This window comes from Typopeltis vanoorti, chromosome 19 (assembly GCF_054136105.1).
Source record: "Typopeltis vanoorti isolate ZY-2024b chromosome 19, IOZ_Tvanoo_1.0, whole genome shotgun sequence".
Taxonomy (NCBI): domain Eukaryota; kingdom Metazoa; phylum Arthropoda; class Arachnida; order Uropygi; family Thelyphonidae; genus Typopeltis; species Typopeltis vanoorti.
In genome coordinates, this window is record NC_143567.1 from 36,432,855 (window position 1) to 36,454,709 (window position 21,855).

At 36.2% G+C, this 21,855-nt stretch overlaps 1 protein-coding gene across 1 annotated transcript in view; it reads left to right on the forward strand.

Moving 5' to 3' along the window:
• The first annotated feature begins 10,768 nt into the window (after window positions 1-10,768).
• Window positions 10,769-21,855, forward strand: part of LOC150095998 (lanC-like protein 3) — a 58,913-nt gene continuing 47,826 nt past the window's right edge. The window contains exon 1 of the mRNA XM_090409110.1: window positions 10,769-11,814. Within this exon, the coding sequence (XP_090265236.1) occupies window positions 11,134-11,814 (681 nt within the window). The 5' untranslated portion in view covers window positions 10,769-11,133. The remainder of the gene's footprint in view (window positions 11,815-21,855) is intronic.

Consider the following 21,855-nt stretch of genomic DNA (forward strand, 5'->3'; position numbering starts at 1 on the left):
TATATGATCTAATTAATCACAGAAATTATCAAATGTATAACAATTAGCTCAACTGTTGGCCTGATGGCAAAAATAGCCTTCCTCTCATTTTCGAAATTTAAGACTAAAAGTGCTAAACGCCCTTCTTTTTGGAATTAAAGGATTTTTTCTAATTCATATGCTAGTGAATTTTTACTTTTAGTTCTAATGACAGTACATGTCAAGTTCTACTCATGCTTCGCAGCATATGTGAAAACCAAAGAAAACTGTTTGATTATAATGAATATTCTATCCGTTTTAATTTATACTGCGGATAGCTATAAAAGATGGCTGGGAATTGTGAACTTTAAAAATATTATATAAGTGAATTAGTCTGTTTATACATTATTTCCATTATATGCTAAAAATGAAAAAAATTCGCCAAACAGAGGAATTGGATTCTTTTAGACTTAATCTTTTGGAGAGCCGTACTTTAGTGGTTCTCCACCCCCCCTCTCAGGTGTCACTGAGTGAAAAATAAGGGTGGAGAACAATGAACAGTGAATCAGCGGCCACCACTCAAGTGCCTTTCGAAGGAAAAGTTTTGAAAGGCAGTTGAACGGCTTCAAAACGAATCTTATGAGCTATATTATTATTATTATTTTGTTATTTTACTATTATTATTATTGTTGTTGACCCAGTACTTCCATGGAGTCTGAAGAGTCATTGCGGGAGATCCAAGATATCAACACAACTATCATACCTCTCCTTAAACCCATTAATAGACAAATCACTCACAACTGACTCTGGCAGCCCATTCCACTCATTCACAACTCTCCTAGCAAAACATCTAATCCTCACATCCCTCCTTACCTCACTTTTATTCAACTTCCAGGGATGACCTCTTGTTCTGTTCCCTCTAGCCAAGTGATGAAACATTTCCCCTGAATCTATCCTATAAAACCCTTTAAGCAACTTAAATGCTTCTATCATATCCCATCTTTTTCTCCTATCAACCAACTTCTGCAATCCACACACCTTCAATCTGTTCTGATATGGAACATTCCTGAGGCCACTCACCATCTTGGTCACTCGCCTCTGAATCCTCTCCACTGCTTTCTTATCCCCAAGAAACCCAGGGACACAGTAATCCAGATGTGGGAACATCAAAGCCTTATAAAGAGGAATAATTTCCTTATCTCTACTTGTTAATGTGTTCTTCACTAACCAAGTAAAATTATTTGCTACCTCAGCAAACTTAGCAATACGTCCTCTAAACTTTAACTCTCTTCCTACCACCTCCCCTAAATCTCTAGCTTCATCTATTTCCTAGAATACAGTGCCATCAATGTCATACACTGCTTATAATCTATTTATCCCAAAATGAATAATTTACATTTTTCCACATTAAACTGATACTCATTATCTTTTGCCAATGCTGACAGCCTATTTAAGTTGTCTTGCAAGTTCTCTATATCGCCTTGATTAACTATTATACCACCTAAGGTAATTTTACATCACAGGAGCCTGTATAGCTCATTAAAAGTGGTGTTTGCACTTCTCAGCGCTAAACCGCCCAAAGATAGACTTAAGTTCAAGTTTAGTCGTCGACTAGAGGAACTCTTTTTAAGCCTTTTTTCGACCGATTCCCGAGTTAGTCGATCTCTGGCACGAGCAAACAGATTTTTTCTCCCCGAGACGAAAAGCCCGAATCGGGCTTTTCGTCTCGTAAACTTAAGAAAATTAACGGTAAAACCCACGCTATTTTAGACATTAATATATTGTGTTTGGGTTAGGGACCACAAGATGGCGGCACTTGATACGCCACCTCTTCACTGCTGGCCGCTTAAGTTAGTGATAGCCATGAGCTAGCTATCTCTGATTGGCTACCAGTGGAGATTGAACTTCCCACTCAGTCTACAAAAGTCAGATAGGGTTAAAACGGCCTTGTCTACTCCCTATAAGAAAATAAAAGGCATTAGCTAATTTTCTTTTTAATTTTGCCTCATCAACAAACAACTGAATATTTCCTTTCAGGTTATTTCCTATCTCATTTATGTACAAATTAAACAGCAATCTTCTCAGCACTGAACGTTGGACACACCACTAATCACTTGTTTGCGCTTCGATTCTGCTTCTCCGTATATCACTTTTTGATATCTGTTCAACCGTCACCCTCTTATCCATTTAATCACTGTCATATCCATCCCCATTTGTTCTAATTTGCATAACAGAGTTCCATGTGGTATTCTGTCAAATGTCTTTGCAAAATCCAGCAGAATCTTCATGTAGCTATTTCCATTAACCAACTCAACTGTTATTCTAGTATAAAAGTTTGTAAATTACTAAGGCCCCTTCACAAAATCATATTCCTCCTAATAGAGTATTCTCTATTTCCATAGAGTGAAAAAGACCATGTGAGTAGGGGCCGAGAGATGGAGAACAGCACAGTTACATAAAACTTAGATAATACTAATAATTCTTCATGAATAAGTGGTTGGTCAGAAAGAATAAATACTATTTTGCCACCATTAGTAAGAATCTTGAAAATGAACTCTGGAAATGGTTAACTGACTTTTCAAATTTTTCTTTGGGTCTGTGGAATCAAAATGAAGCAAAGGTATGTTTGTCTTCAAACTTAAATCTGTTTTAGTTAAAAGTCCTTCTTCAGTTTAAAATTACAACTATCTTATCATTACCGGGGTGGATAAGGATATATTTCAGATAAACCTAAATTGCACACCACATCATAAGACAGTGTTCTCAAGGTGTGTTGTGTTTAAAGTGTATGACCATGATCAATGCTTCCAACCTTTCAGGTTCAACTGATTCGTGATAATATACTCAGTATCGTGGATATTCTTTCTTCGGCATGCTGCAGTCCGCATAGCGTTGTTAGAAGCATCCGTTTGACTGCATTCAAACTTATGGTTCGTATTAAACATATTCTGTTGGGATGAGATTGGGACTTCACATAAGCTAATTTTCCACATAATTTCTCGAACTATGTCTCAATAGTCCCCACAGCATAAGATGATGAGTTGTTGAAAGAGTCGCGGGTTTTTGTGTGTAAAATCTGCTACAGAAAGAATGCAGTATGTTGTGAAAAGCACATTGAATATTTACTGACTATAATCTTTCTCCTGGCCCCCTTCAGATCCTACAGTAAGGTGGATTAATAAATTCATTATAAACTCTGCAAGCAGCTTTCTATCTTGCTCTCTACTTTCACAGGAAAGGTTTTCACTTATTAAGAGCACCATGAATTTTAATTGCAAAATTAATGGAATTTACCTTGCCATCTTTATTAAAAAGATAGAAGGCTAATGCACGTATTAACAACAGGACCGTTGTTATCTGCAAGAACAAAAGCAAGTCAACAGAACCAACAAAATAATTCATGCAAAATTAGCTTAATACAAACAGCATTAAAATGCTTGTGTCATATGCTTGCCTTGAACATCGATGTATATGGCAGTCTTTAGGTGGGTGCTGATTTTCATTGCTCTGGGTGAGACCACTACCCCGTTTATAGCGGCCTCGAACTGCTTGAAAAAATTCCATTGTCCCTACAACAGGGTTTCTGGGTTATGCAAAAAGTGCAATAAATATATGAAATTCATTAAAAAATAAAAGAAATAAGCCCTATCTAACCTTTCGAGACTAAAGGAACAGTTCGACAGTTCGATCTGCTCGCAGCCAATCAGAGACAGCTATCCCAAGACTATCACCAATTATAAACTGCATCCAGTAAAGAGAGGATGACAATTCCCGCTGTCTCATGGTCCCTAATCTTGATGCAGTATTTAATGTCTGAAAACGTGTTAGCAGCGCAGACAGAAAAAAAAAAATTAAATCCTTATGCCATCTACAGTACTAATGCACTTTAGTTTATAAAAAACCTTTCATACATAGGGATACATAAAAATGCTTATGTCATTCTTGAGGAAATAGCTTTTACTTTCATAGCTCTAACCTCTAGAAAATAGACATAAGTTCTATTCTAGTCTTTAATTATTGTACGTTTTTAAGGCTTTTTCAGGCAAAAACTAAATTGATTTATAAATTCATTAGAATTCATTATAATTTATAATTGCTCACATTATTTATAAAATGAATGGGTTTAATTTTAATTATCAATGTTATTTACGCGATTGTCCCTCATGTTCATCACTCGATATACTTGAATCTTTTAGCAACAATGCTTCTGTAATTTCATTATTTCTGGCGAAATCATGTCCCAAGCTCTTACAATCCAGTTCACAATAGTTCTAATGACGGTCTCGTAATCTATAATCCACCCCGCGCAATCCAAGAGCGAGTAGTAGTCAATTCTCTCACTCCCACATATTTGTTTTCATCTCTATGCATATGATTGGTGCGGTATTAACAAAACATCACGCGACTCAACGACTGTTGAGTTGAAATGCTGATTCTCTTCAACCGAATTCCAAAATATCTGACACTGCCTTAACAACATTCACTATTTCTTAAAGTTTTAAATTTTTACATGTGCGAACTATATGCGAAACATTTTAATTTCTTTTTTGTAAAGTAAAATCAGGGGTACGATTTATACGCGAGGGCGAGTTATATTCGAGTAAATACGATAAATCACGCCACCTAAGAAAACGAACAGCAAAACTTAGATAGGTCATTTCAAGTAATAATATAAAGTTGGTGTTAGGCGTTATGGTAGTAATTATCTACTGTGGTCCCCTTCTTGGATGTGTATGAAAATAAATGCTCATCTTGGGCCAGGTGTCAGTGATTGCTACGGGTGGAGTTTGGCTGCCACTTTTCTTTAAAAAGCTTTGCCTAAAAGAAAGGGCCAGAGCCACCATTTAGGCAAACTAGGCAACCGCCTAGGGTGCAAAACTTCAAGCTATGCTTTATTCATACTTGACTAAAATATCAAAATGAAATAGTGATATATGATTTAGGTATCGATTATTTTTCCTTATCCCTCACACATCACACTATTTTACTATTTAACTCTTGGTTCTTTTTTGTTCCTTACCTAAAGGATTTGAACTTACCGCAATTTAAAATTCAGTTAAGATAAATATTTTAAAACGTTACCATTTTAAAATATTAAATTTCGGTATTTTACAACTTTTTTTGTAAATGAATTATAACAGAGAATTTTCAAATTAATTAAAAAAGAAAAAAAGCCCTATTAATTTACCTATTAATTTAACCTGAAAGACAATTTTATTTTGTTCAATGTCAATTCGAAACATTTTAGTTTATGAAATAAGGGGTGCACTTGTAAACTTTGCCTATGGCGCAAAATAACCTGGCACCGACAGTGCTAAAAGGAATAGCCTACTCACTTTGCAAAATAAAAGGCATTAGGGAACTTTTTATTTTATGCTTAAAAGAACCTGAATTGCTTCTAATCGATCTATTTAGGATTCTTTGTTATTATTATCTTTCCACATAAAAAGAGAGTAACATATGTAACTTATTTTTCTTCAATTACTTATGCATGTCTTCTACGTTGTTTGTTTCTTAGGTGGATCTGCTTTGTATCTATTCCTTCCTGAATTTGCTTTGCACTATAATTCATGACGAATTTAGCAAATCAAAAAACAGCATTGCATTTATATTACACTATGTGGGTGCTATATTCATATTCTGTATAGATAGAACTTGTACTAAGCCAGCTGGTTTGCTAGGTAGTCCATTAATCTAACAGATAAACTGAGGTGTTGATGGTTAATCATGACTTATTTTTCACGGTATTAACAACACCAACACACACTTTTATCAACGAAGATGTTTTATTAACGCTTATATTTCGCCAATTTTCAACTCAGCATCATCAGAGCACAACACACTTGTAAACGCGACAGTGAGTGAGTGAAACAATATAATTGCAAAACACAAAAGATCTAAAGTCCTATTTTTGGCGCCCTCTAACGAAAAAAAACAGCAGTTATCCAAGAGTTTTTCTTAGGATAACCGTCTGCCAAATTTTTGGCAAATTAATGCAACCATATTTGATAAGGTTGGTAGAATTCTTCAAAGCCATTGCTGACTCAAAAAATAATCTTTCAGATCTATAACGACTCCTAAATAGCACATTCGTTTTCCTCCATCTAATCCTATGTGAAGGAGGGTCCAAAGCGTGGTCTGCCAGTCCGGACTTGCCATAGTAATAGTAGCGAATGTATCTTTCATGTTCTTCCAGGCGGATGTTCACAGATCTTTCTGTTTGCCCATAATAGGCCAAGTCACAGTCACACGGAACTTCATACACTCCTGGGTGTGCTAAAGGGTGAAGTTTATCCTTAAGCGAGGGGATCAGAGTTGCCAGCTTGACATGAGGTTTGAAAGTGGTGTGAAGGCCATGTTTCAACAATACTTTGGCTATCTTTTCCGATGTACCTCTGATATAGGGAATAGAAATGGTCATGTTGTATTCTTGTGTATTAGGGGAGGGCAGAATAATGGGCCAATGTAGTATTTTATATATTTGGTAGGGATAGTAGCTGTTGGCTAAGAACGTATGGTGCGGGTATTGGAGTTCAGTGGTCAGAGCTGTGTCGTTAGAACAAATGGCTCTGGCTCTGTGTGTAAGTGTTTTTAAAATGCTGTACTATTGGACTGGATGATGATGTGATTGTTTATGTAGGCATCTTCCTGTGTGTGTGTAGGCTTTCTGTAAATAGAAAAAGATAGTGATCCATCTGAAAGGTGGGTGACTAATGTGTCAAGAAATAGTAAACAGTTATTTGATTCTTTTTCTACTGTGAAGTGAATTTTGGGATGTTCGCTGTTTAGGTAGGTGACAAAAGCATCCAAAGTGTCTTGTCCATGGGGCCAGATGGCAAACACATCTTCTACATAGCGTAACCACACTTGTGGCTTGTATGTAGCTGTGGTAAGTACTTTGTTTTCAAAGTGTTCCACGTAAATAATTTGCTAACGGGGAAGAGAGGGGGAAACCCATAGCAGTACCATTAATCTGTTTGTAGAATCCCCCCCATGTAAAGTAACCTGCATTCATGGTAAATTGAAATAATTCAAAAATATCTGGGGGAAATTTAGACTTGATTAAATCAAGAGTGTCTATAAGTGGTACATTGGTAAATACGCAGGTGACATCGAAACTAACCATTATGTCTGATTCTTTTAGGATTAGATTTTTAACCAGTGTTTTGAAATGGATTGAATTTTTTACAAAAGTAGAGGAGTTGCCAGTAAGGGGGGCAAGCGACTTGGCTAAATGCCGGGCCAGTTCATATGTGGGACTATCTATGCTATCAACTATATGGCGTAGGGGAATATTAGTTTTGTGCATTTTTGGTAATCCATAAATAAGGGGTGGTTTAACATGAATTGGTTTTATTTTCCTGATGATTTCTTTGGGCCATGATGTCACTTTTTTCAGTAATTTTCGGACTTTTTTCTTTTGAGACATCGTAGGGTCTCGATGTATAATTTGATATGTGGAACTGTCACATATGAGATCTTGCATTTTTCTGTTATACTCTTCTTTATTCATGATAACTATTGCATTTCCTTTATCGGCTTTTGTAATGGAGACATAACTCTAGGACATAACTTTGCCGTCACGCCCAAACAAATTCCTAAACTAGAAATTATGGTGAAAGTAGAACGGGGTATCCACGATCTTCCGCCAGCAATGGCCAATAACGTGCGACTAGATATAGCAAGTATTATAAACAAGGCTAAGCCTCCAAAAAGCAATATGCCACGTAAGCAAATAACTGCCCTAAAAAGTTATATAATAATAAAAATATTATTATTACAAAAGCCGATAAAGGAAATGCAACAGTTATCATGAAAAAAGAAGAGTATAACAGAAAAATGCAAGATCTCATATGTGACAGTTTCACATATCAAATTATACATCGAGACCCTACGATGTCTCAAAAGAAAAAAGTCCGAAAATTACTGAAAAAAGTGACATCATGGCCCAAAGAAATCATCAGGAAAATAAAACCAATTCATGTTAAACCACCCCTTATTTATGGATTACCAAAAATGCACAAAACTAATATTCCCCTACGCCACATAGTTGATAGCATAGATAGTCCCACATATGAACTGGCCCGGCATTTAGCCAAGTCGCTTGCCCCCCTTACTGGCAACTCCTCTACTTTTGTAAAAAATTCAATCCATTTCAAAACACTGGTTAAAAATCTAATCCTAAAAGATTCAGACATAATGGTTAGTTTCGATGTCATCTCCTTATTTACCAATGTACCACTTATAGACACTCTTGATTTAATCAAGTCTAAATTTCCCCCAGATATTTTTGAATTATTTCAATTTATCATGAATGTAGGTTACTTTACATGGGGAGGAGTCTACAAACAAATTAATGGTACTGGTATGGGTTTCCCCCTCTCTTCCCCGTTAGCAAATTTTTACATGGAACACTTTGAAAACAAAGTACTTACCACAGCTACATACAAGCCACAAGTGTGGTTACGCTATGTAGAAGATGTGTTTGCCATCTGGCCCCATGGACAAGACACTTTGGATGCTTTTGTCACCTGCCTAAACAGCCAACATCCCAAAATTCACTTTACAGTAGAAAAAGAATCAAATAACTCTTTACCATTTCTTGACACATTAGTTACCCACCTTTCAGATGAATCACTATCTTTTTCTATTTACAGAAAGCGTACACACACACAGGAAGATACATACTTAAACAATCTCATCATCATCCAGTCCAACAGTACGGCATTTTAAAAACACTTACACACAGAGCCAGAGCCATTTGTTCTAACGATACAGCTCTGACCACTATACTCCAATACCCACCTGGAAGAATATGACAGATACATTAGCTACTATTACTAATGGCAAGTCGGGACTGGCTGACCACGCTTTGGACACTCGTTCACACAGGATTAGATAGAGGAAAACGAATGTGCTATTTAGGAGTCGTTATAGATCTGAAAGATTATTTTTTTGAGTCAGCAATGGCTTTGAAGGATTCTCGAAACCTTAACAAATATGGTTGCATTAATTTGCCAAAAATTCGGGAGTCGGTTATCCTGAGAAAAACTCCTGGATAACTGCTGTTTTTTTCCCGTTAGAGGGCGCCAAAAATAGGACTTTAGATCTTTTGTGTTTTGCAATTATATTGTTTCACTCACTCACTGTCGCGTTTACAAGTGTGTTGTGCTCTGATGATGCTGAGTTGAAAATTGGCGAAATATAAGCGTTAATAAAACATCTTTGTTGATAAAACTGTTTGTGGTGTTGTTAATACCATGAAAAATAAGTCATGAGTAGTCCATTCATGTTGAATGTTTTTTCCTAGGTTTTTTCTTTTCCTATTTCTTTTCTTTGCAACCGTTCCATGAATTATTCGAATTTTGCCACAGACCAATAGATATTTTTTCTCATGTAAATGTTGATATTTATCTGCATTTCCATGAGAAATTTCATTTCAATTCAAAAATCCATACTATTCCAAACATACTTAATACCAATTAGGTTTTTGAATCACAAGATAACAACAGTTGAAATTGTATTTCATATCCTAGTTGTTTAAAAATCATCATCATCATCATCATTTGTGGTTGTAACAGACACAAACTCCTAATACCTTCCAAGTATCCTTGGATTTTGTAACCGCAATTCTAGGATAAGCTGGTTAGTCCTTTGCCTATAAATAACCTTTATATGTGATATAAACTGATAGGTGGCAGTTTCCTTTTACCTCTGTATGAACCCTTCACCTTCAATTGAAAGAGTTTTTCACTTCGTGGAGTGCATTCGAACCATTCAACGAATTTCCAGCCAACGGACTTTGGAAGTTCTTTTTAAAAATTATCAGTAACCCTTAAATGAACTATTGGTGATGACTAAGAGAGAGCATCCTACTGATTTTGAAAAGTTAGTGCTAAAAGAATTCTGCATACTCGCTTTGGGAAGTACAAAGCACATTGCATAACAAGGGTGATAGATATATTATTTTTTAAGGTCTCACATTTTGATTCACCAAACAAAGCACGAAACTGTTTTTTGGCACTACTTTTGAGAAATCGGTAGGCATTCGACTACCCCTCTGTTCGTCATCAAGGCGAGTGCAGTCCCACAGTATGTTATATAACAGACACTGTTTCCTAATTCAGGTCATATTTATTTATATGTAATTGTGTGGGTTCTATAGTCGATTTTTTCTGATATGTGTAATTAAAAACACGAGTTGAATTTGGGGATACATTTTGTTTTTTTACAGGCGTGCTTGTGCATCTCAGTGGAATTTGCATGTACCACCTATGGTGCTAGTTCGCCCGAAGAAAGGCGTCGTAAGTTCAATTCTAGTCGCTAAGTAAAAGAACTTTCACTAAGCTTTGTTTGATCGGTTCCCGAGTTAGTCGATTTCTGGCATGGATAAGCCAGTGTCTTCTCCCGGGGGAAAGTTGGGTTTTTGTCTCGTAAACTCAAAAAAAATAAAACCCACAGTATTTTCAGACAGTAAACATTGTGTTACGATTAGGAACTACGAGATGGCAGCACTTGTCAGCCTCCTCGCTTCACCGGATGCTAGATACAGTGTATAATTAGTGATAGTCTTGGGCAAGCTATCTCTGATTGGCTACCAGTGGAGATTGAATTCCCCCCCCCCCCCCTCTGTCTCCAAAAGTTAGATAGGGTTAAAAAGACCTCCTCTACCCCCTTTTTACTGGGGAATAAAAAGCATTAACTGATTTTTCTTTTGATTTTATTACAGGGATGCGAAGTACACTGCATTTGTTATTTGTTATTTTTTTAAATAAAATTCCCAGAGTACACCATTTACAGAAATGGCACTGTGTACCTGTACCGAAAATCAACTAACACTGAAATCTGGTGAAAAAAAAGTTAAAAGAAATTTCCTATCAATGAGTCAATTCAAACTTATAAAGCTCATTCTTCTACAATCCTAGCATCAGGTTACCATGAGTGTATGCTGGGCTTGCATAAATTTGAAACATAAACTTTTACAATACTTGTGAAAGAAATAGTTGATCCATTGTGCTAATCTTGCTGATACCATAGCAAAATAGGTTAAAGTTAAGATGTTTTGTATTTAATGTTTTAATATTTATCGATGTTCGTTCCTTTCATTTATTTCTTATAAATTATTTTCAGAAATAAATAAATAAATAAAGTTATTAAATAAAAATAACCAATGTTATGTGTGCCGGTATGCGGACAGTGTGGAAAATAACGAAATATAACAAATCTGCGTTTAGCGCTTGCGACTTTTATTGCCTTAAACGTCAATTAAAGGTTATCAGTATTAGTAATTGTAATTTACTGCAATGTAAAATGTCTCACGCGCAAAGGTATTTCGTTAATAATTTGCCAGATTTCGAGGGTAATGATATTCAAATACCCAAAGATACTTTAAAGAAACGGTGCTTTGATGTTGTAGGAACCATTTTCAAAAAGCTAGGTACTACAGCCCAAGATTGTGATGGTGGTTTATACGTTGGTGTTGCTGGTGTTGGATATATGTGCTATTATTTAGCACATGTTCAAGGTCTAGAAGAGAAACAGAAGGAGCTACTTTACAAAGGAGAAAACTACATGCGTTATGCCTTATCTTATGTTGAACAACCTAGTGTCGTTAGAGATCGGTTAAATCAACCATCATTTCTTCTTGGTACAGCTGGTGTGATTGCTACCGCTGCCCTGCTTTCTGATGCTTTAGGCAAATACGAGCAGTGTGAAGATTTCCTCAATCAGTATGCATCACTCGCTGATCTGTGTATGCCAATAAACTTTTTGAGATGTGGTTCGGATGAATTATTTGTTGGAAGAGCAGGATATCTCTGTGGACTAATAATGTTAAATAAAAAGTTTAAAAAACAGGTAAGTACTTAAAAAATATTGTACAGCGTTGTTTTTGTACATGCTGTACTCTGGGAATTTCATTGCAAAAAAAAAAAAAAGGCAAATAACAAATGCCGTGTACTTATCCCTGTAATAAAATATATTCCCAAAGTACAGCATAATAATCAAAATTACAAATTTAGAATTGTCTTATGATTTGTTACATATATCAAAACGAGTATTTTTGGAGAAACACTCTTATAGTTCTATTGATAGAATCAAAGAAATCAACACACTGATTATTTAGGCAGAAATACATTTAGGCAGCATGCTAATATAAAAAATATGGCAGTTAAGCAACGCTTCTCTATGCTAAAAGCAAATAGAAAAACCTATGTGATGCATTAATGAACATTAGGAGCATGACTACCATACTGTAAAATTGTGAAGCATGCAGGGGTGCTGGTGGTGTTTGCGGGAGGGGAGGGGGTAGGAACTGGTGTTGGTTTATCCCTTTGTCATTTCCGACTCTAGGTGACTTTGTAGGCTTGCCTACAAAGTATTCTTGATGAGATTTTTACAGGGCAATTCACCATTGCTTCACCAATCCAGGCTCAGCATATGGGTGGGATGTATTCATGAATGTAATCTGTGTGTTCACGGGACCAGTTTGTCTGTTCTGTGGGTTGAAAAACATGAGTTTCCGAGTGAAAAATTCCTTACCTCCGTATTGAGACCAGTTAACTCGCCTTTCATCGAAAGAGACCAAATAAAGGTTCCTCACATCGCTGATGGGGAATCGAACTCAGGTCTTTCTGATCAAAGGGCTTAGTCTCTACTGACTGAGCTACGGAAGCTTGCTCAGGGACACTACAGATACTGTTTATGGAGCCCACACAGCTTGTTGGGGGAGGGGAGAGAAAAATTATAGTTTATCATACTGCAGGTAAGCATTTCTTAATTAATTTTTAATAGAGTTTCCTTTCACAAAATATCAATCTTTGAAATCCAGAATGAAGATCATTAACCCTCACTCCATTCAGAATCCTTGGCTATTGACTAAGCCTTGGTTTTCCAACAAATATGGCCAGCAGTACAGAGAAAAATTCAGTTTATCATAGGTGGCTCGCATCAAAAAACTCTTGCTTCTGTATCGACCTATATTGAAGGATGAAATAATGAAAAAATTAACCACTCCAAATTTGACTTTAGAAATGCCATATATAGAAAACTCTGTAAAATGGCAGTCATTATTTCTGGTCCATTGCAAAGTCCATTTTTATATATAGCTTTTACTCATCTTGGCTTCCATCTCTGTCATAACAGTTTGTAACATCATCCAAAGACAAAGCTGACCTAGCATCATTCTTCTCTCCAACATCTATAAAAAGAAATTGTATTCAATGTTGGGCTCCACAAGCCTATCATTAATGGTTAATTTCTTCATCATCTGAAATCATGTCAGTTAATCAATTACACCAGTATCAATTCTGCCAACCTTCAGTGGATTTTGTAGCTTACATCACACTCGCCTCTAAAATGTATCATCGTTTTGGAGAAACTTATGCATTCAGTCATGACATTTCCATTACATTTTAACTGGCTAGACAGTTTGCTGATGTCCTGCTCTTTCTCCTATCTTATAATATTCTCACAATTTCTCCTCTATCTACATAATGTTAAATCTGATCCATAGTTTTGCTGATGATAGCACAACTCCATTTTGCAGACCTTATATTACTCAAGCATTCAGAGCTTCAGTCTACAACCATTGCTTTTGTTAATATATTCGATTGATATAAAAAATTAAAAAAAGATGTGCATACGTAAGTATAGATGGTAATGAAGTGAAGCAGTATAGTTAACTTCACTGCTACCAGCAGAACACAGTCTGTCTTCCTTCTTACAAAAAAAAAAAAATTAATTTCACATCCAATCTTCAATACCCACTTCATCTGATGATATCAACTCATAGCCTCTTCAGCTTCCAAAAAAACTTTGTGTCCTTTTCTACTGAAGACATTGCTTTCCACCTGTTCAGAAAATTCCAGTTTCATCCAGTCTTTGTACTATTATCACATTTGAATTAGTGCATCAAAAATCTTCCACAGAATCATCAATGCTGTCTAAAAGAGGGCACTTTGGCTAATCTTTTTCTATACTCTTATTCCATCTACTGTCTTGCAACCGTTTTCTTTCTTATACCTTTTCAGTAGATATTTCCATAAGTGCTGATTTATTTAATTGGTGTTAATATCAAGTTCTTAATTTTTTTTTTCTGCCCATATAATAACATAAGCAGCAGCTACTGCACATCAGTTCATGGTCCAGCCACATCTTCATTCCATCATCCTGCTTTGGAGGGTGGCAAATGGGTTGGCAGTTGTTGGTTGTGAATGAGTTTAAGAAGTCGTATGGTATGAATAACGGGTCTCCCACAATGAGTTTAAAGAGTGGTATGGTATGAATAACGGGTCTCCCCCAATGAGTTTAAAGAGTGGTATGGTATGAATAACGGGTCTCCCACAATGAGTTTAAAGAGTGGTATGGTATGAATAACGGGTCTCCCACAATGAGTTTAAAGAGTGGTATGGTATGAATAACGGGTCTCCCACAATGAGTTTTCCGAGTTACATCCATATACTAATATAATAATAATAATAATCTTCTTCACTAAAATATTGTCCAAGGATGTTCAGGAAATTCAGGAAACATTAGGTTCTGCAATCTCTTGTATACAGAACTGATATTAAAAAAAGTTCACATAGAAATAGTGTCTAGAATCCAATTGTTGGTTTGTTTTCTGGCACTTGCAGTACTGAAGGCATATTATAGGTTAAAGCAGTTTCAGATTATAATAGACAGTGGAGAGGAGAGAGTGAAATAAATAAATAAAATAAAATAGTGGCAAAATAATTGCAAAATGCTTTGTGGAAATCTTAAATCAATTTTTGGGATCTGAGGTATACCTTTGAATTCTCCCTCAGTTGCAAGCATGCTACCACAGTTTTATTATATGAGTACATTATATGAGTATGACTCAAGATGCATTGCGGGAGACTCACACTAACCATTATTCACACATCAGCTATCATACTTCTCCATAAATTCATTTACTATTGGGGCACTCACAAATACCTCTGGCAATTCATTCCACTCATTCACCACTCTCCAAGCAAAAAATCTAGTCTGGCCCACCCCTTGATAGTCATACTCTTATGCAGCTTCCAGGGATGACCTCCCTACCTATCATGTATTGAAAAATTTCTTTTTCATGTCTTATAGCATCCTTTTAACAACTTATAAATTTCTGTCATGTCCACTCACTTCTGCCTGTCAACTACACTAAACTGCAACCCACACGACTTCAGTCTGTCCTCATAGGGAGCATTCCACAGACCTGTCACCAGCTTGATCATTCATCTGAATTCTTTCCCACTCCTGATCCTGGAGAAACTTAGGTGATCGTATCTGTGCACAGTTCAGTCAATAGCTGAACCATAGTTTGGAATAACTTCCCCTTCTGTTCCTCTATGTAAAGTATTTTTACATAGAGTAAGAATACTTTAATTCAGAATAAATAATATACTACAATGGAGGATATTATGAATTCATTTGTATTTTATATCCAAATGTCTTAAAAGGTTCAAAAATTTACCAGAGAGCTTATAAGAATATGTTCTCATAAGGTCTGGCAAATTTTTGTAACTTTTCTTCTACATTTGACTATAAATTATTATTATTATTATTCAGAGCTCCATGGAGTCAAAAGACTCATCGTGTGAGGTCCTTCCTAGGAAACACAAAGTCTATCATACCACTACTTGATTTGGCATCAGTAAGATACAGAAAGAAGGGTATTAACTCTCCTTTCTGTATTTTACTGATGCCAAATGGAAGCCTCTCTGCTCTGTACCTTAATATTTGACAATTTTATTATCTTTAGGAAAGCAAAAAATTTATTATAGCAGAGTTACAAAGTTATTTTTAATGGCATACTACACTACTTCCATATACACTATGTATACTATGTTCCAAATTTTTACTGCCAAAATTTATGTCCTCTGCTATAGTATGCCCACAGATTCGAGATCCTTCGACACTTTTGCGCATGTCACAAAAAAGAGAATCCATTCCGATAATAGGGTAATCAATCCGTCTTCTGGGATGAGTTGTTTATTATTACACGTCGGAAAATTAACTTCTCTTGATTTTCTGACGTTGGTAACTATTTTGCTTGTATAGCAATTGGGAAATTTTACGTATAAAGCATGTGATTTCGCGTGTTGGCAACCAATTCGTACATCCTTCATTTCTTTCTCCTCTTCAATGATAACGTCCAAGAGTTAATTAAATCTCATTCTGAAGAATTAAGTGATTCCGATCTGCTAAATTTAGATGCACAGCGGGAAGATCCAAAAGAATATGAAGAAAATTTAACCACTGATAGTCAGCCAAAAGAGATTTCACAGAAACAATTTGAAAATATTTTTCGTACAATCAAAGTTTTTAAGCGGCAATGCTTAGAGGCTGACCCTGATGAAGAGAGAAGCAGTAAAATTTGCAGAAGAGTAGAAGAGGCAATAGGGCCATACCGTCGGTTGTATGAAAAAAAAGAAACAGAATGCCCACCAAACTACGTTAGCTCAATCCTTTGTTAAGAAGTAGAATAATAAATTTATATTCTGAATATGTTTTATTGTCTTTCAGCTTCATGGTTTTCCTTTAATAGACCCTGAGACATACCCTAATTCTTTTATAAAAAAAAAAAAAAAAAATCAAGGGTCAAAAAAGAAATCTGAAGAACAAATTATACATTTTCCCATAGGTTATTATATTCGATTAGTACGTTTTCGATTAATGTGCCTGTTTTAAAGAGCGCACTAATCGAAGGATTGCTGTGTGTGTATATATACCATATTTTCCGGTGTATAAGACGCACTTTTTTATCTTAAAAATTCATCTTAAAAATGGGGTGCGTCTTATATAATGAAGGTAAAGATTGTTTCCTCTTTTCAAAGTCATACGCACTCCCTTTTATGTTCCAAGATCTTTGTAGGCAGTTAATGGTGCAATCAAATTGATGCATGACTTCTAGCACGTCATTGGCTAAGAACGGGGAACCCCTATTCAAGTTTCATAATATCTTATTCGAGTAATCAGTTACCGATGTTGATCAGTATTGAGTTGACGTGTTGAGATATTTTCTGTCAAAAAATGCCAAAAGAATATGAAGACAAAATTATTTCTGTATTATAAGAAATTAATGATGATAGAGAAGAGTCAGATGACAGTGACATGGATTTTGCAGGTTTCTGAAAGGTCAGTTTACTATTAAAAATTACCTATTATTTTATCTTTTTTTTTTTTTTTAAATCATACTTTAAAGTTTAGGTTTTTTCTAGAAAATTGTATTAAATTTCTTGGGTGCATCCTATACATAGGAGTGTCTTATACACCAGAAAATACGATATATATATATATATATATATATCATCTCATCTTCCTTTCCCTCTTTTACCTTGCGGTGTCGAGAGTTTATTAATCATCGAGCCTCAAGTTGTTCACAGGATAAAGTGATCAGCCCTATGCCCCGGTGTATCCTATGTCCATAGTGTTGAGTTATCAAGGCCGGTTTGCCTGCTTTGCAGGATGAAAAACCCCAAAATAAACTGGGGAAAAAACCCTACTGTCCATGCCCAAGACCGGCTAACTTGGCTATGGCTGAGGAAGATCCTTCAGCTCCTCATGTCACCAACGGGAATCGAACCTAGGACACTCCTTCACCAGGCATATGGTTGTGAAGCACACAGCTACTAGGCTAACCGTGCAGACACACACACACACACACAACACACACACACACACACACACACACACACACACACACACACACACACAGTAAAGCCCCTTTTTTTACACTTTTCAGGGGACTAATGGAAAAAAGTGTAAATAGCAGGAAATGTAAAAAAACATTTTAAAAAAGGCTAAAAGATGACTTACTGCTAGTATGCGAGTCTACATACTCGATTACAAAATTTAATAACTAAAAATAAACGAATTTACAATTACTTACATTTATCTATTTAAAAAAATCTTTAATTGTTGATTTTTTTTTTTTTTTTTTACATAGCACCAGATTGCTTTGCATTGAGTTCAATGCTTGACCTGTTTCTTACTAGTGTTCAAAGTGGACACAGAGAGTCCAAGATCTTTTGCTAAGTGCACACGTGTTCCGGCATGCCAATCTACACGTCGCAGAATTGCCATCTTTTCTTCTACCTAAATACATTGGTATTTTTAACATTTTCTGTCTTTTATCTCCATATATTAATCCACCACCGCAACTTGAAAGCAACTTTCACATGCTAAATTGCGTGGCAGAAATTCTGCAATATCAATTCATACCATGATTGAAAAATCACGGTATCGCTCATCACTACATTACTGCTGCAAGCGTGCAGGTCACCGTGATGGCGGACGCGAAACTACAGCCGAAAAAAATGCACAGATTTCGGCAGAAATCGATTCGAAAATCAGTATTGCCACCCAAGAAAAAAACGCAAATCATGGGAAATAATGTCCACATCAAGTAGTTAATGGCGGGAAAACAATATATCGTAAGAATAGGCCTTAAGGCAGGACCAACGGAAAATGACGTAAATGGCAGGATAACGTAAATTGCTGGAACATAAAAACAGGGTTTTACTGTATGTTATTAAGAGAGACCTCTACGGAGTCAGGAACTCATCAAGGATGGCCACATACTAGACGCACCGGCTATCATACTTATTCTTGAATTCATTCACACTGCTTGTATATGCAACATCTAATGGCAATCCATTCCAATCAGGCACCACCCTATGAGAGAAAAATCTAGTCCTCACCCCCTTCTTAGCAGCGTTCATTCTCAGCTTCCAAGGATGCCTTCTTGTTCTTTCCCCCACCTTCCATAAAATGAAAAATTCCATCAACTGAAATCCTGTATGACCGTTTGTAAGTCGCAATCATATCACCCCGCTTTCTCCTGTTTGCTAGTATCTGCAGTCTGTAAATTCTCAATCTGCTTCATAATCAGTATTCCACAATCCTGATATATTTTTAACACCCTCCTTTGCACTTTCTCTACTGTATTAGAATCGCAATGGAAACCAGGAGACTGGACCTGTGCACAATAGTCCAAGTCAGGTCTTATCAATGCCTTATAAAGAGGCAAAACAACATCCTTATCTTTAAATGTGAAAGTTCGTTTCAGCATTTCAATTATCTTTTGAGTTGTATTTGCAATCTTTGCTACATGGCACCTGAACTTTAACTTAGCATATACTAACACTCCAAGATTCCTAGCCTGATAAGTTTCTTCTAGCATAATCCTGCCTATATAATACGACATTGGATATCTAATCAAGCCAAAGTGTATGACTGCATTTACTGACATTGAAGTGATATCCATTTTCCCGTGTCCACAATTCCAGCCTATTCAAATCATTCTGCAGATACCGCATATCAGCAGCATTCCTGATTACCCTACCTATCTTTGCATTATTAACAAATAGCTGTATGATGCCTATCAAATAATCCTTCCCAGTATCATCAATATACAGATTGAATAACACTGGACTAAGGACTGATCCTTGTGGTACACCACTAATAACCTTAAAGTTTGCAGACTCACATCCCCCAGTATACCACTTTTTGATATCTGTCAGTCAGCCATTCTCTTATCCATGCTAATTTTATAATCCAAACCCTTGTTTTCCCCAGGATTTGAAGGGGATAAATTAACTGTGGAAAGGGTACAAAGGTGGATAACAAAGACAGTTTCAGGACTGTACAGTATTAGTTATGAGGATCGGCTGAGGGAATGTGGACTGCAGAGTTTGGTGGATGGAAGAAGAAGAATCTGTGATATGATTGAGAGGTGGTTACAGGGTTGAGAGTCTTTTTGCTTGGTTAAACAGCAGGAAGGAGTGATGACAAGGGGATATCCCTGGAAGTTACGAAGGGAGACTGTGAGCAAGGGGGTGAGGAGTGGTTTCTTTGCATGGAGGGTGGTTGAACCGTGGAATGCATTGCCTGATAGAGTGGTGAGAGCGAGAATGGTCAATGAGTTTAAGGAGTGGTATGATAGACTTTGTGTTTCCTAGGAGGGATCTCCCATGATGAGTCTCGATAAACTGTGTTTCCTAGGAAGGACCTCCTGCTATGAGTCTTTTGACTCCTTGGAGGCCTTAATAATAATAATAATAATAATAATAATAATAATCTCCAATTTATGTAACAGTCTTACATGCTGTATTCTGTCAAAAGTCTTAGCAAAATCCAAAAGTGTCATGGTATATCTTGTCTGGTTATTACCTTGTCTAGTTCAATGGTAACATTATTTATAGAATGTGAGCAAGTTGCTAAAACATGACCTTTCCTTAGTAAACCCATGCTGTTCATTGCAAAGTAGAGATTCTCTGTCAACCTATTTCTGAATGTGAGCTGTAACCAATGCTTCTAAAATCTTCATCAGCACTCTTGAGATACTGATTGGTTGATAATTGGATACATCAGTCTTTACACCACCCTTGTGCAATGGGATTACCATTCCTGAAGAATCTTCCCTGTTCTGAGACCCAAAATAGAAGAGGAAGAAATATGCTCTGTTTTAAAAGAAGTGCAGTATGCAGTTGTTAGCACGAGTAATTGAAAGACACCAGGTGAAAATGCATTACCAGTAGAAGTTCGGAAAGCAGGTGATGAACTAATCATGACTATGATAAGTAAATTTAAACATCATGCCTAAGACAGGAGAGAATATTAAACAGTTGGAATAATGCTATCCTTGTTGTGGTTTTTTTTTTTTTAAATGGAGATGAAGAAGATATTAAAAATTACTACCCTATCAATCTTCTGTCAATAATATACAAAATTTTTACAAAAATCATTAGCAACAGAATACAAAACAAACTAGATTTTTGCCAATCTCCAGAACAAGCAGAATTCAGAAAAATTCACAGCACTATTGATGATATATATGCCATTATTATTATTATTATGGGCAACTCCAAGGAGTCCTTAGACTCAGGGTTAGGGTTATTTTAAAAACCTGGGTTGAAAAAATAGAGGAATTATGGTAAATGGGAAAGAACTAAATCACATACGATTTGCTGGTGACATTGTTCTTTTAGTAAACTCTGCAGAAGATCCAATGATCAATGGATTGAATGCAGAAAGTAAAAAAAGAATGGATTAAATATAAACAAAGACAAAACAAAAATAATGCATAATAAATAGATCACCAAAAACCAATATAAAATCAAATGCCAGGAACTTGATATAGTAATCTCCTATGTTTACCTGGGACAATTGCAGTAGAGGGAGACTGTGGAGAAGAAATGATATGTAGAATTGAACTTGGTTGGATAGTCAAAAATTGGGAAGAACTCAAAGGAAACATTCAAATCTGCCTTAAAAGCAAAATATTTGACAGTTATATACTTCAGGACATGACATATGGAAGTGAAACATGGACTTTGACTAAAAAAATTGACCAACAAGTTGAGGATTACCCAGAGGAAAATGGAAAGATTATTATATGTGTATTATGTGTATTACTTTCTACTATGGACAGACAGGAAAATCAGCTAACCATCTGCTGCATGGAAAACATAAAAAAAATGCATCTGCAGTTGTGACTATGGTCATGGCCTTGCATTGGACATTTTCACACTTTTGACATGCCTTGCATTTCTGGCACTTACTCATGAAATATTTTGCACACACACACACACACACACACACACACACACACACACACACTCTCTCTCTCTCTCTCTCTCTCTCTCTCTCTCTCTCTCTCTCTCTCTCTCTATATATATATATATATATATATATATATATATATATATATAGAGAGAGAGAGAGAGAGAGAGAGAGAGATTCTCCAACGTACAAACTTTCTAAACATCTTGAGACAGCTTGCAGGTGTAGCATGGAATGAGGAGTTAGCTGGAAAAGAGATCAATGCAGCTTGGGGGATTTTCAAGAAATATTTAGTGGATGCAATGTCTAAATGTATACCACGGGTGAGAA